At 41.6% G+C, this 14,210-nt stretch overlaps 1 protein-coding gene across 1 annotated transcript in view; it reads left to right on the forward strand.

The window, feature by feature from the left end:
• Positions 1 to 14,210, forward strand: part of fbn1 (fibrillin 1) — a 60,759-nt gene that overhangs the window by 459 nt on the left and 46,090 nt on the right. The window contains exons 2-8 of the mRNA XM_065952781.1: positions 15 to 304; positions 2,561 to 2,643; positions 4,283 to 4,381; positions 5,244 to 5,339; positions 6,567 to 6,662; positions 12,017 to 12,214; positions 13,160 to 13,285. Of these exons, the coding sequence (XP_065808853.1) occupies positions 114 to 304; positions 2,561 to 2,643; positions 4,283 to 4,381; positions 5,244 to 5,339; positions 6,567 to 6,662; positions 12,017 to 12,214; positions 13,160 to 13,285 (889 nt within the window). The 5' untranslated portion in view covers positions 15 to 113. The remainder of the gene's footprint in view (positions 1 to 14; positions 305 to 2,560; positions 2,644 to 4,282; positions 4,382 to 5,243; positions 5,340 to 6,566; positions 6,663 to 12,016; positions 12,215 to 13,159; positions 13,286 to 14,210) is intronic.

Consider the following 14,210-nt stretch of genomic DNA (forward strand, 5'->3'; position numbering starts at 1 on the left):
ATTTTGGTTTGCAGCTTTGACTCCAGACTGCAGAGGTCGACAGGGTTGGGAAACTAGTTTAGGAGACTTTTACTCTCCCGAGTACTGGACTTCTGCACTTGAGATCGGATAATATGCCGGACAGGAAGAGTAGAGGACGGCTGCTGCAGTTGGCCGTGGCTCTGGTGGCCTTGCTGTCGCTCTGCGCCGAGCTTGGAGACTTTGCAGAAGTGCTGGAGACCGGGGACAGCGAGCTGGTGACCAAGCAGACCGACTCCAGAGCCAGCAGGGCCAAGAGGAGAGGAGGGTCAGACGTCCTCAGAGGGTAATGTGAACATAGTAATCCACATTAGTTCAATTTAGGATTCATTTATTTTATTTTATTTCTGGACGCCCACTGCTGTGATTAAAAAGAACATATTTCTGTGTGTTTGAATTCAAGTGGCTCAGAGCAGGTGTTTGACAGTCTTAATTTAAGATTAAAAACTTTTGCTTGTGTTTTATTAATCTGGCTGACTGAGTGCCATGAGTGGCATTGTCTATGATGGGAAGTTTGCAGCGAAGTTTGGTAATTAAATACTGGCAAGACTATCACATTCCTGCTGACTGCAACAATAAATTACATCCAAACAAAGGAGGCCATTGGTCGTGTGTGGCTGGGGCAGAGAAAGAGAGAGAGAGAGAGAGAGAGAGAGAGAGAGAGAGAGAGAGAGAAACAGCTTAATCCCCTTTCTGGCCAAAAACACCACACCCCAGTTGTGGATAAATCACATCTGCAGCTGTACACAGTGGGTCACTGCTGGAGAGGTTGTGTGTGTGTGTGTGTGTGTGTGTGTGTGTGTGAATGTTAAAAAGTGATTGAGAGAGAAAGAGGGTGGAGGAAAAGGATAGAACGAGTGTCTGTGTCCAGTGATGACAGCAAACAGCTGATGAGGGTCACACAGTAGACAGCTCAATGAGCGTTCTCCACAGGCATTTTTATTTGACATGCTTTAAGTTAATTTATCAGAACATCTGGCTTCACGGGCAGGAAGTGCATACAGGCTGCACACTATGTCACGCTGACTTACCACAATAAGAATGTTTCAGAAATCCGACAGGCTTCATTTTTCACCTCATGGATGTGGATGTGGAGTTACTGTGTGCAGTATATATTCTGACCCCAGGGCCAGTACAAGCCCAGCAGGCGATTTACCAGTCATGTAGGCCTGTCATAGACCTGTAGGGGGCAGGATGGCCCAGGGTTCACTCTAATGCCACATTCATATTTTATACAGGTGCTGCACATTCCTTAAATCACCTTGAACAGTGACATTTTTTCCTAGCAAAAGGAAAAATATTGTATAGCGAAGCTCCAAATGCCTGTGTGTGCAAGATAACTGCAAGATGTAAAACTGTTTATATACTCCATTAAAGTTCGATGTCTGCTGATATTTTATTCAAATCAAAGTACCTGAGTGGAATTGGAGAAATGTTACTTACAGTATACAAAGGAAAAGTCCTCAGTGCAGATAAAGGTCTCATGTGACTGCTTTACTGTTAAGTATTATGCCTCTTAATTTAACGGGTCATGGCTTATATTGAATTTTTTCATGGATTAATGTAAAAGCAAGACTTTCCAGTTGTATTGGATTACGATGGTACCCATTTTCAAGTATTTTGTAGGGCAACAATTTAAAAAAATGCAGTTTATTATTGATTAAACTACTGGCTACCCAACGGGTCAATCCATCAATTGGTCGTTTAATGACATATCAACAGTTTGGTTTGTAAAAATCAGAAAAAAATTAAATAGGCAATTTCAATAAGAGGTTAAAGGAATAATCACACGGCTTATTTTTTCCAACCAACTGTCCAAACCTAGAAAGCATTACAAATATTTTTAATACTTAAATTCTTGTCCTCCTTCTCCTCCTCATCGTTCTTCTACTTCTTCTTCACCTTCTGGACTGTATTTGTCTCTTTTTGTCATGTCTGTGCTTTCTTTTTGGGCTTGTCTTATATTTCTTTTTTGCTGCTGCCATTTTGGCCAGGCCTTGCTCCTCAAAAAAGAGGTCATTTGATCTCAAGCAATTCTGCCTGGTAAAATAAAGGTTAAATAAATAATCAAAATAAATAAAGAACAGAGCAGGAACTCCTCATATTTGAGAGGCTGTTACTATGAAACACTCGATCAGAATATGGCCAAATAGTTTTCTTGATCTGTAACATAGCCAGTAGCTAAAGCTAGCAGACACGTGCTGTGGAAAAAAAAGGAAATTTTTCCTTTGAGTCTTCAAGGGACTTATAAAGTGCAAGCCTACCTAAAAATGTATACTTCACCACAGTACTCGAGTAAATTGACTTGGTTACATTGGAGGAATCTAAGTGCACATCCTGCAGTTTGTGGATTAGGTCTAAGTTTGTAGAACCATCTCAGGTCTATGGAAAGAGGAAGTTATGTCTTGTACAAATCTTTACATATCTTAAAGCCCAATAGCTCAAGCCTGAAAAGGTAAATATTTTTAAAATAGACCTAATTGAGAATTAAGCGAACTGTGTAACTCAGATTATTGACTTTCTGATTCTCCATCATTCACAGACCAAATGTTTGTGGCTCAAGGAACAACGCCTACTGCTGCCCAGGCTGGAAGACTCTGACTGGAGGGAACCAGTGCATTGTTCGTGAGTATCACCTCTATTATTCCACTACTGTTATTAAGTTTTAGTAGTAGTTTTTCACCAATCCTCCTGACGTTTGTATCGGAGCTACCCAAACCCAACAATACGCCAAGGATGCAAACTTGTTGAAACCTCCTGACACTTGTTGTAGAGAAACCCATCAGGCTAACCAAAAGCAGAAAGTTAGCTCTCTTGAACATTATCCAATCAGTAGCATGAATGAAATTATTATTAATTTAATTTTAGTTGATGACTTGCAAAAAGTGAGTCTGATCAGGATCTTTTTCAAATGTCTAGATTTCTTCAATGGTCTATGCTGTACCATCAACAAAGTTACATTTGAAATGGGCCATTACTTTTACCATAATCAGGCTAGAAAAACACTAGACAACGCCAAAAGTAACCTCCTTGGTTGATGTAATAATTCTTATTTGGTTGCAATATCAATAACCTTAAACATTTCAGTACATATATTAAAAAACGATGTAAACTGTTAAAGTTCACAAACGATGCAAACTGTTAAATGCTCGTGTTCTTGGACTCATCTGTCTTTTCAATACATGTTTGCAAAAGCTTTTATGTGTAATGATTTTCCATTTTCCGAATTATTGACTTACTTATGGCATTTTACACAGACACTTACAAAATATCGCCTTTGAATTGACTCAATCATTTTCACAAGAGATGGGTTAGTGTGGCTAATGGTAGGTGATAAGCCGGTAACATGACCTGAAACAATTGGGATAGGTGATTAAGTTTGGTCCATTTACTCTGGTATTCTGGCTGTGATTTCTTTTACTGTTTATTTTCTTCACTCTTCACTCTTCACTCTCTCTCTCCCTCCTTCTCTCTCTCTCTTGCTCTCCCTCTCTCTCTCTCTCCCTCCTTCTCTCTCCTGCTCTCCCTCTCCCTCTCCCTCTCTCTCTCTCTCTGGCTCTCTCTCTCTCTCTCTGGCTCTCTCTCCCTCTCTGGCTCTCTCTCTGGCTCTCTGGCTCTCTCTCCCTCTCTCTCTCTCTCTCCCCTCAGTCGACAGGAAAGTCTGAGAGGCTGTAGGGTTGTGTGTGATTGCAGTCTGGCCGTTCGGCTGGCCGGATGCCTGTCACGGCTTTAATGACGTTGTTTAGCAGTGGGGTTCAGGGAGTAGGGGTCAGTGGCTGGTCTCTACCTGATGGGAGGTTGGGGAAGGGGAAAATGGTCTGTGGGAAAGAGATTAACTGAGCAAAAACAGCCTGCTCCATCTTAATACACGCACTAGTACACATCTATGGCAAAAAAAACTCAAAGAAGAAAATGACTCTGTGTTGTTGCCAATCAAGCTTCTTCCATGAACCCATGATGAGGGTTAGAAGGAAGAATTGGCCATATTTGGACTGTGGTCTGTTTGAGATTTGAAATATTGCAGATGAGGGTTCAGTATGAGGTTTAGATCATGGACCTAGTTGTACCAAATGAAATTTGAACCTAAAATTCAAAATCTGCAGCTGGCAGCATGAGGAGCAACAGATATATTACATGAGTTTTCTCCCACGCACAATCAAGACAAATGCTGGTGCAACAACACAAGTGCTGTTATTCCATCTTGCACCTGACAGAGGACGTGTTTCTGTTGTTTGACCGGGTGTCATGTTCTACTTCTTTGCAGCAATCTGCCGGAGCACATGTGGAGATGGATTTTGCTCCAGACCCAACATGTGCACCTGCCCAAACGGCCAGATCTCTTCATCCTGTGGATCCAAGTCAGGTCATTATACAGCACCTCCTCTTTTCTCAGGGAATGAACTCCTTTGAAGCTCCCTATCATCAGCATGATGGGTTTCATTATATAGTACAGTGTGCTTAGATTGGGTGGGGGTTAGCTGGTACATGGCCAACATATAAACACGTCAATGGTATGATTTATGTAAGGAGTGTTTGTCGAGACTAAATGCTTTTTGGAAAGCGAAGCCTTGACTTCATCTTTTTCTTTGCATTTATTTGATAAAGGATCTGTAATCTTAAGAAGAAACATTTCAGCATGCAGAAACAACAATGACAAGCAGTGATACATGACTCAAAATAGGCCGTACTGTCATTTCTTTTCCACTCTAAGACAAAAGTCACATCGGCTCTAAATGACTCAGACCTTTTAAGCTCTGACCACAATGTGCTGTTTTTAATTTTTCCTCAACTTTTCTTCTCCTCGTCATGAGTAATGAGCACTAACTAGTGGTGCAAAGTATGAGATACTTAGCCAAAAAATCTCCTCAAATCATCCAAACAGATGATATATGTTGCAATCACATTTCTGCAAATAGCGGTCAATCTAATCGGTTGTTGTGTGTGTGACTGTGAGTTTGTATGCGTGTGTGTGTGAATGTTGGAAGATGTCCACAGTAAACGCTTCCATGTTGCTCTCTTGCTCCTCTACTTGATGTGCTCATCTGTTTGCGCACCATAAACTTCTAGGAAAACATATCTGAAACACGGCTCAGAGTGCATTCCGTTCATGTTTAAAATCTGATATGATGTGCATGTTTGTGTACCCTGAACTTAACTCCAGTGTTGCTTGTTGTTTGTGTGTGTCTCTATGTGTGTGTGTGTGTGTTGGTATTTTCTTCCCACAGTACAACACTGTAATATTCGTTGTATGAACGGGGGATCGTGTGCTGAAGACCACTGCCTGTGTCAGAAAGGCTACGTGGGAAACCACTGCGGTCAACGTAAGGATCATTCTGAAATGTCACCACTGTGACTCACTTCAACACTTACTTCTTAAATCACAAAGTTTGAGATTTTCTGAAGAAAAAGATATGCTTAAAAGCCTACATTTCTGAAAATGTCTTTTACAGTTTCTGTTTAGTGCTAGTAAGGAAAGGTTTAGAAGTCTTACGGGTTTAACTATGATGGTTTGCATCTACATGTTAACATTGACCCTCGTATCATTATGGACATTTATTTCCATAGTGACTTAAGAGGGTAGTAAATTAAACTGATGCCTGAGGGTTAAACATGTAAATGGGAGCATGATGCTAAGCTTATGTTAGCATTTAGCGCTGCTGTGCCAAAGTGCAGTCTTTGTGCTTCAATGTAGGAGCTGTTTTTTAGAGTCTCGTTATCTTTTTCTGTTGGGAAGTCAGTCAAACTTTCAAAGAGATATGAAACGACTTGAAATAGATGCAGAACTACTAAGAGACACAACAGTTACAAGAAAATACAAAACAACCAAAATGAGGCACAGAGTTATCACAAAAAGACAAAAACTCACCAAGTAATGGTGCAAAACAACCAATGAGAGAGAAAAAACTCGACCCAGAGAAAAAAATGTGTCTTTGAATCTCTTGTTCTTGCTTTTATTTATGATGGTTCGGGGGCATTTTCGATTGCTTCACAATGCCATCAATGGGGCAAGAAACATGAGCGTTTAAATGGTACGATACCAAAAACCTCCTGGTTAGTTTGGAAGCCCAAACAAAGGCGAACTGAAATATAATGACTCAAAATCTTTTAAACATCTTTCACATACAGACTTCCTGTTCAACCCTAACCAAAAACACTATCTATGGTTGTGTGTGCACTGTTTTCTTGTTTATTGGAGGATCCTTTCCAGCAGTCTGGGTGTGCTCACTTTTGTTTTACATCGAAATAAAGCTGTTGACAGATTGTGCTCAAACTGTTAACTTGTCTGCGGCTGAGTGATGGTTGCTTGTTTTTTGCAACTTCTCTTTCTTTTTTTTCTTTTTTTTTTTAACAATGTCACTATGTTCCCAGATCTCTGCAATGGATTTAGTGACTTAAATGTTTTCCTAACAAATATAAATGATTGCCAAGATGACAAACATGAGACCCAAATTGTATAAACTAGAAATACTGAATCCCAATTTGTTCTCACAGTAATGCCCTCATGTTGCTGTTTGTCATTGTTTGTTTTTACCTCTCTTCTTCTGCAGCGGTTTGTGAAAATGGCTGTCAGAACGGAGGACGGTGTGTGGCTCCCAACAGATGTGTGTGTACTTACGGCTTCACCGGGGCTCAGTGTGAGAGAGGTACTGATCACCACACTGCACTACATAGCATTTCTCTCTCTCTCATCTTACATCACACTGTCTCTGTGCTCTACATTCCCCACAAGTGAAGTGGTTTTTCAAAGCCACATGTGTTGCTCTTGTGAACGTGACTTGATGTTGTACAGCGGTTTGTTTTTTTGAGACTGAAGATGACTCGTGCTTAGTCATGCCGACAGCTCCAGGAATGTGGTTTGTTGTGGAACATTTGCATGTCAAGCTCAAGCTCCGAAATGACCATTGTTTTCCACATCTGCTCTCGAACAACGCTCTGGGAAAAGTAATTTCTGTGACTGTGACTGATCGCTGTTTGTTAACCAAAGACCTCCCAACCTCGTGAGTAAAAGGCTCCAAAGTATACAAACACACGCAAACCAAGGGCCGCCTGCGCTGTGGTTGTGAATCAAACGTGCACGTATAGAGGCGTGTTTGTGTGTGTGTGTGTTTTTCTGTGTCAGTGCCAGGTTCTTCGGTAGTGATGACCTGTAGAGGTCAAAGAGGTGACCTCGTAAAGCTAATATTTGGATTGGAAGTCGAGCTCCTAATTAGTGACGTTGAACCAGACGTTGTCTTTTAATGAGGCCATGCTTCAGAGGCCTGTTAGTGAGGTCTGGATTTGGGTTTCTCCTCTGGTTTAGTTCCTAGTGTTTTCTTCAACCCTGGACCTATTAAGATGCTATCTAGCTGTGTGGTGGGTTAGCATTAGGCCTTATCTGCTAGAGCGCACATCTGTTCCTCTGGTTTCTTGTAGAAGCTTATCCAAAGGGTTTGTGAGACTGAATCACTTTTTTTTCCAACACACATTATCTTCTAGTTTATATTCTTCATGAAACACATCACAATATTTACAGTAATTATTTCTACAGGGAAATGATGTACAGGCAAAAAAGATTGTCCACATTTGGTTTTGAAATTTTGATTCGGTATGTAAGGTGACAAGCATGCAAACCGAGCACTCGCTGCCTGCTGCTCTATGAATGCTACTTTCTTGGCTGTTATAGTGGAATAGTCGTGGCATGAGAGAACCAGGCATACTTTTCTGTTGTTTGTATTTGTTATTGTGTGTCTGGGAACAGCTCCCTGGAGACCAACTTCCTTCTTCATTCATTCACCTTAGCATAGTGAATGGTGAACTTATACCTGAGGCATCCATATGTGCCATTGTGTGTTCATAAAGAACATTTGATTTGCCGAGCTAGCCAGTACAAGATATCCATACTGTGGAAGTGCTGAATATGAAGTAATACAAATCAATCAATCAATTGAAAAAGTATGGACTAATCTGTCATGAATTTATTTAGAGATATTTTTGTGCCTTTGTGTATGTTATAATTCTGCTATGAGCTCATTTTAAATGTATGCAATACATTTCAGTTTTACAAGGTAGAGTGTATGACAGTGACAACGCTATCCTCCACTTAAATCCCATTAAAAGTGACGCTACTTAATTCTAACATGGTGGAGGACATCCTAATGCCAAACATGGAGGATAATGAGGAAGAGGACTATCTTAAACAGGCTACATTGATGCTGAAAGTTAGTTGAAGAGAGCTTCTTCTCTCATGTGCTCGGTGAGACAGGCTTTCACTAGCTAAAGCTGGTAGGCAGCTGCTAGCTAGTACGACTTGTTTGTATTCAGTAGGGAGCATTTGATGAATCAACTTGACCTTAAGGTATTTGACTCTTCATAGTGATTAAGTCAGTTTAGCTCACAGGTAAAGCAATGTGTAAATCCATGGTTGCTATTTGTTAGGCTTTGATTGTGACTCCTCATGGTTGCTGCTGTTTTCTTTTTAATGTATTTCTTTGGTTGACCTTATTGTTGGCAATGTGCTTGCGTTGTATCTTTTTTTTTGGTGTCATAAATCCTTAGATCCTTAGAATCCTTAGCTTCCCTTGCTGCTGCTTGATGTCATCATTATTCACAATTATATTTAATTATTCAGGCTTCATTATTGGACCACATATTGTATCATCATTATCACATACCAACAAATTGATCAACAGTAAAGGAGTATCAGCGTGTACAGCTCTGTAGCTCTCTTGATTACTCCTGGAGAGGTAGAGAAAGTAGGCCAAGGGATACAGTGGCGTTTTGGGTTAAGTTACTTTCACTGGAATTTCCTTGGCAAGGATCCATCACATCCCATGGGAAAGCCATTGTGCTCTCACACAAACACATGCACTTTCATAAAGTACATTTGTACACACATTCTTGTGCACATGCACAACCCCACACTGTTTTTAATGCAATTTACAGAAACGTGCCCCACTATGGCTTGATCTTATCACATTAGCAGGAACACAAGGTATTTTGCTGACACGTGATCTCGACAGGGGAGACGTAGCTGCACTCAGGAGATTCTCTTGGATGCAGAAATACGCTGGTGCTATCAGGGCTCAACATGACCACATCACCACTGCAGAGCTGTGTGCTGCCAGAATGAATGGTGATCTGCTGACTAGTGGTCCCACAGGCACAGCTGACTGCAGTGAAAATGAAGCCTGGTACATCAACGTGTCCTTTGTTGGTCACAAATATGATTTAGATTGGAATGTGGGATCGGTGAGATCCAGGCACACTGCTGCTGATTGGCCTCCGTTTCTTTTTCTTTTGCTCCTGCTGCAGTCGTTTAGATGACGAGTAATAGGCTCGAGCTTTTGCTGTGACGCCATTGCACTTGGGATGATGGTGAAAGACAGGCCTGAAACTAGGCTACACGTGAGATCCTCGGTCAATAAGTCAGCAGCCATGTAACAATGGGGAAGTCGGTCAGTCAGCTGACGGGCTCTCTAGTCTCTGAATGCCTCACTGACTTTCCCCTATCTGGCTCCGTTCTAGCCCAATGCAAACCTCAGTAGACAGATAACTAAATATGTGTGTCAGTGTGTGTATGGATGTTTAAGTGTTCAACTCATTAGTCCTGGGAGGATGAAGAAATCTGCTGACGGGCCAACAGGGAAGGCCGCACCCAGATATAAGACCCCATTACACACGGACACACACACACACACACAAACACACATACACACACATAAACATATGCGTACGCGGGTACATGAGAACACACATTACGCATATATTAAGGTATGTAAAGATTATGTGAGCAACATCTGCAAGGGTTAGTTTGAGGAAGGGTGGGAAAGGTGGACAGACTTTTGAGCGTGTGTACAAACATTTTGGAGTTAATCCAGGAAACTCTTTTGACCCACTTCCCGATCGGCTTCCCTCCTGTGGTCGTTGTTGTTAAACTCAAATGTCATTTGTATTGTGCTCTTAAGGTAACTACACCTTTTTACAAACATGAAATCGCTTGTTTATACGGGTCTAAATAAACCTGCCTCCTCCATATTAAGATTATTTACCAAAAGACCAACACGAATATGAAACATGTTTACAAAAAGTAGAGCAGTGGTTTAGCAAAAAACCAGGGCAACATTTTTGTGTGTTTCGTTCGGTTTTGAGATCATCTTTGGCTCGGCTGCGAACGAGGGGTTGGGACGTTGGCTGAGTTTCTCTGTGTGTGTGTGTGTGTGTGTGTGTGTGTGTGTGTGTGTGTGTGTGTGAACATGTGTGATTGCTCCCAGATGTACAGGACATGGGTGGATCTCCCAGCTGTATGCCGTTCACAGAGAGACAGTGAGATGACAGATGAAATGACACCACTTTCACTCAACAGCTGTCTGCTTCTCCCTGTTTACCTCAGCTGACTGTTGAACTGTGCACATGTATTTGTATTTCATGTTCAGAGAAAGCCGTTTTCACATATGCACACAAGAGTATAAGAGTGTTCCTTAAATTCTGCATAATTCTAAAGTAGTAAGTAGTTATTTTCAGGTTGCTCTTAAATGAATTTAGTGACTGCAGAAGTCCAGTATTCTCCTCAGAAATGTACTTGAGTACTTAAGTTAGCAGATACTTTCCATAACTGTTTGAAGGGGAGTTAGATGAAAAATCCCCATCATCGGGTCTCCAGTGGAGCCTGAGCAGAAGGGAACGCGAAGGAGAAGGAGAGATGACCCAGTTCTGTTCACACAGCGCTGGTGCCAGAAGCAGTGAGACCGGGGAGGCTGTGGTGCACGTGACGGGTCTGGGCTGGGCCCCGGTCCACACGGGAAACGCACAATGTCTCGTTTGTTTTAAACAACTGCGCCGTTGGAACTGGTCTCCCTCTTTCCCCTCACTGTCTGTTGTCTGCCGTGAAATGTGGAAATGATTTTTGCCTTTGGATCTCGGCCAGATTCTTTTGGGAGGGATGAGTTTTCTCCCTTGCTCTTTCTCTCTCTCTCTTTTTTTTTTTTTATTTTTTTTTTACCTATCTCTGTTTCAAATCATTCAGCTGATAAAAAAACTGATTTTGTTAAAACTGTGGGGAGTTCACAACTGGGGAGTGGGGTTTGGAGAGAGGACAGAGTAAGGGGAGACATGCATGCAAGCAGTGACAACAAGGGAATAAGGATTTAACCAGTTTGAAGAGGAACAGAGGGGAGGAAACTTTCTTCATACTATTGAGTTCAATTTTTTTCAAACTAAAGATATTTAGTTTGATTTCTAGGCCGCTGCAGTTAGTGTGGAAATCACCCTCTGTGCTCCTTTGACACACCCTGTCAGTCAACCTCTGATGATCTTGGGGACGGTGACTTGTTCTGTAGATTGTGATTTACTAGAAAATAGATAAATAGCTTAATAGAATAGCAGCACACCACATGGTAAATGTGTCAATTTCCCTGAAGAACACAATACAGGTAACTGAGAATATGATGATCATTTAATGCGTGCACCAGATTGATTTTTCATTGTCTGTGTGTCTCCGCTTATTCAAGCTTGTGTCTCTGACTCTCCACAGCCGCCCACACAACTTTGAAAGCTTTTCCAGACTCCTTTCCTATCTCGACTCAGAGACACACATATGCACGGATACTTAAACTGCACGCACAATGCACCTGAGAGCCAAACCAATTAACATGCCAGGAACAGACAATACATTCTTTATGGAGCGTGTTACTGTCAGCCCTGCAGCACTTTCATCACATATAATGTGAGTGAGTTGTAGCTGTCATGCAAAATTACACTCAATTTGAGCTTTTCTGTTTGCTAATGCCAGAGACAGTTATTCACTCACAGAATCAAGGTCAGGTGTTTCAGCTTTGACTTAGCTGATTTTTGCAAAGTTTTGGTGTAATGTTTTTTTTTTCAAATCTCTCTTCTCTCTGCTTTTGTGTGATGGACGGCTACCAAACGATTTTTTTTTTTTTGCTTTGCATTTTCACTGAAAACAAGGAGACAAAAGAGAGGTTTTCCAAAAAGCTAACTTTTTTTTTTTTTGCCTCTGCAGATTACCGTACTGGGCCATGCTTCGCCTCGGTGAATAACCAGATGTGTCAAGGCCAGCTCACAGGCATTGTGTGCACAAAGACTTTGTGCTGCGCCACAGTGGGACGGGCGTGGGGTCACCCCTGTGAGATGTGCCCTGCTCAGCCTCAGCCCTGTCGGAGAGGGTTCATACCAAACCACCGCACCGGGGCGTGCCAAGGTAAAGTCTGTTTCTCAGCGTCTCTGTCTCTCTCTCTGTTTTTGTCTCTTTTTTTCCCTGTCACTCTCCCTCCCTCCTTCTTCAAGTATAGTACTTCAAGCTGTTTCCTTCTTCTCTGTCCATTTAACTCCTTCTTTCTCCTTGTCTGCTTTCAATCCTCTCCCTTTGTCATCCCCTCATCTCTACCCATCATCCCCTCTCCAGAGGATTAGTTCTAATTGGGTTAAATTGGGGTGGGTGGCAGTGCCTCCTGCATGTGTATGGAATGCCCGCAGATACCTGCTGTGGCAGGACTGTCAGAGTCAGTAACACGGGTCAGTGGCGGTGCCACGTGGGAGAGCTCATTTCTGGTAAGACGGCCCTCAGCCTGCCTGCTCCAGACCCAACAACATCAGAACCTCTGCAGGGGAGGCCGACCTGAGCCAGGACCCAGAGACTGCTTTAGGTCACAGCCTCTTGGAGGTTTTCAGCTTGAGACCTATGTTTTTAATCTGTGAAATTCATTAAATTAATTTAGATTTACTCACAGGATCACAGATTTCACCATCAAGTTCAATACGAGTGTAGACCTCTTCTTTCTGTGTTTTCTTTCCTTTTTCTATCTCTCCCTTGGAATACTTTGGCTTTGATTTCTGTTTCTTCAGCAGGAGACATTCCTCTCTTGCTTTTGCTTGTCCTTTGTCACTCTTTTTAACACAGGAAAGTCAAAGCCAGACTATTAAAACAGACCCAACTTAATGGATCAACGTACAGGCTTGTGTAGAGTTATGTGTAAAAGCAAGTCTATGTGTGTGTGTGTGTGTGTGTGTGTGTGTGTGTGTGTGTGTGTGTGTGTGTGTGTGTGTGTGTGTGTGTGTGTGTGTGTGTGTGTGTCATTTTTCTTCTTTTACACATAAGGAATTTGCTCAAGTATGTGATTAAAAATTGTTTGCTCTTCATGCACAGATGTGGATGAGTGCCAGGCCATCCCTGGCATCTGTCAAGGAGGAAACTGTATCAACACAGTGGGATCCTTTGAATGTAAATGCCCCGCTGGGCACAAGTTCCACGAGGTCACACAAAAATGTGAAGGTAGGAATCAAGCTAGCAGCCATTAGGCGAAAACTGTAAAATGTCTGACGTTCAGCGTGAACTTGAATGATAGAGTGGGCTAAAACATTTTTTTCCCCAAAGTTCCTAATTAACAACGTTAAAGTACATTTAAAGCCACATCCGTCTACTTGTGGTTAACTTCACCTCAGTCATGGTTTTTTGATTATCACTTTGTGGGGAGAGACCACACAAATGCCACTTTGCCCTTCCCTTGAAATACATTTAATTAAACCAAAGCAGTGCTCTGCTTTTTCTCAGTAATCCTGTTTAACACCTAATTGTAATGTTTAAAAGAAAATCTTTCATACTATACTGGATGTGTTAAAGCAAGACTACGGAACTTCTGAAAGAAAAAATAACAAATTTCCCCCTAACAAATGGAAAGTCATGATTCATTAAAGACACGCCTGCCTGATTCAATAAATCAGGAGTTTTACTGCTACAACTTGACCTCATCTGGTATATCCAGTAGCTTATGGCGGCTAATGTTAGATAATGTAAATATTCTATAACATTAGCAAATGTAAATATTGCTGTTTAATGAGTAATTACACTGACTTATGTTCTCGACTAATGTTTTTGTGTCTTTTGTTTAGCAGTATATGCAGTTATTATGCAGTTATGTGTATGCAAATGGAAAGTACCTTGCTTTGGGACAGCTTCTCAGCCCGGGCTGTCATTGTACAATATGAATCACAAGACAGCCAGAAGATATTTCTTTCCATGTCAGTTTGGAGAGACATTTTTCTCACAGCCAGGGATCCTAACTATTTTTTCGACTATATTATTCCATTCTGACTGGCTCACAGAATTGTTCGATCTTTCACACTTCATGCGCTTAGCCACTGAGAGACTCACAATATTTATCATTTTTAGCTGACAAATCTTAAATAAAGTCCTTTTC

The sequence above is a fragment of the Labrus bergylta genome, chromosome 3 (assembly GCF_963930695.1).
Source record: "Labrus bergylta chromosome 3, fLabBer1.1, whole genome shotgun sequence".
In the NCBI taxonomy this organism is placed as follows: Eukaryota; Metazoa; Chordata; class Actinopteri; order Labriformes; family Labridae; genus Labrus; species Labrus bergylta.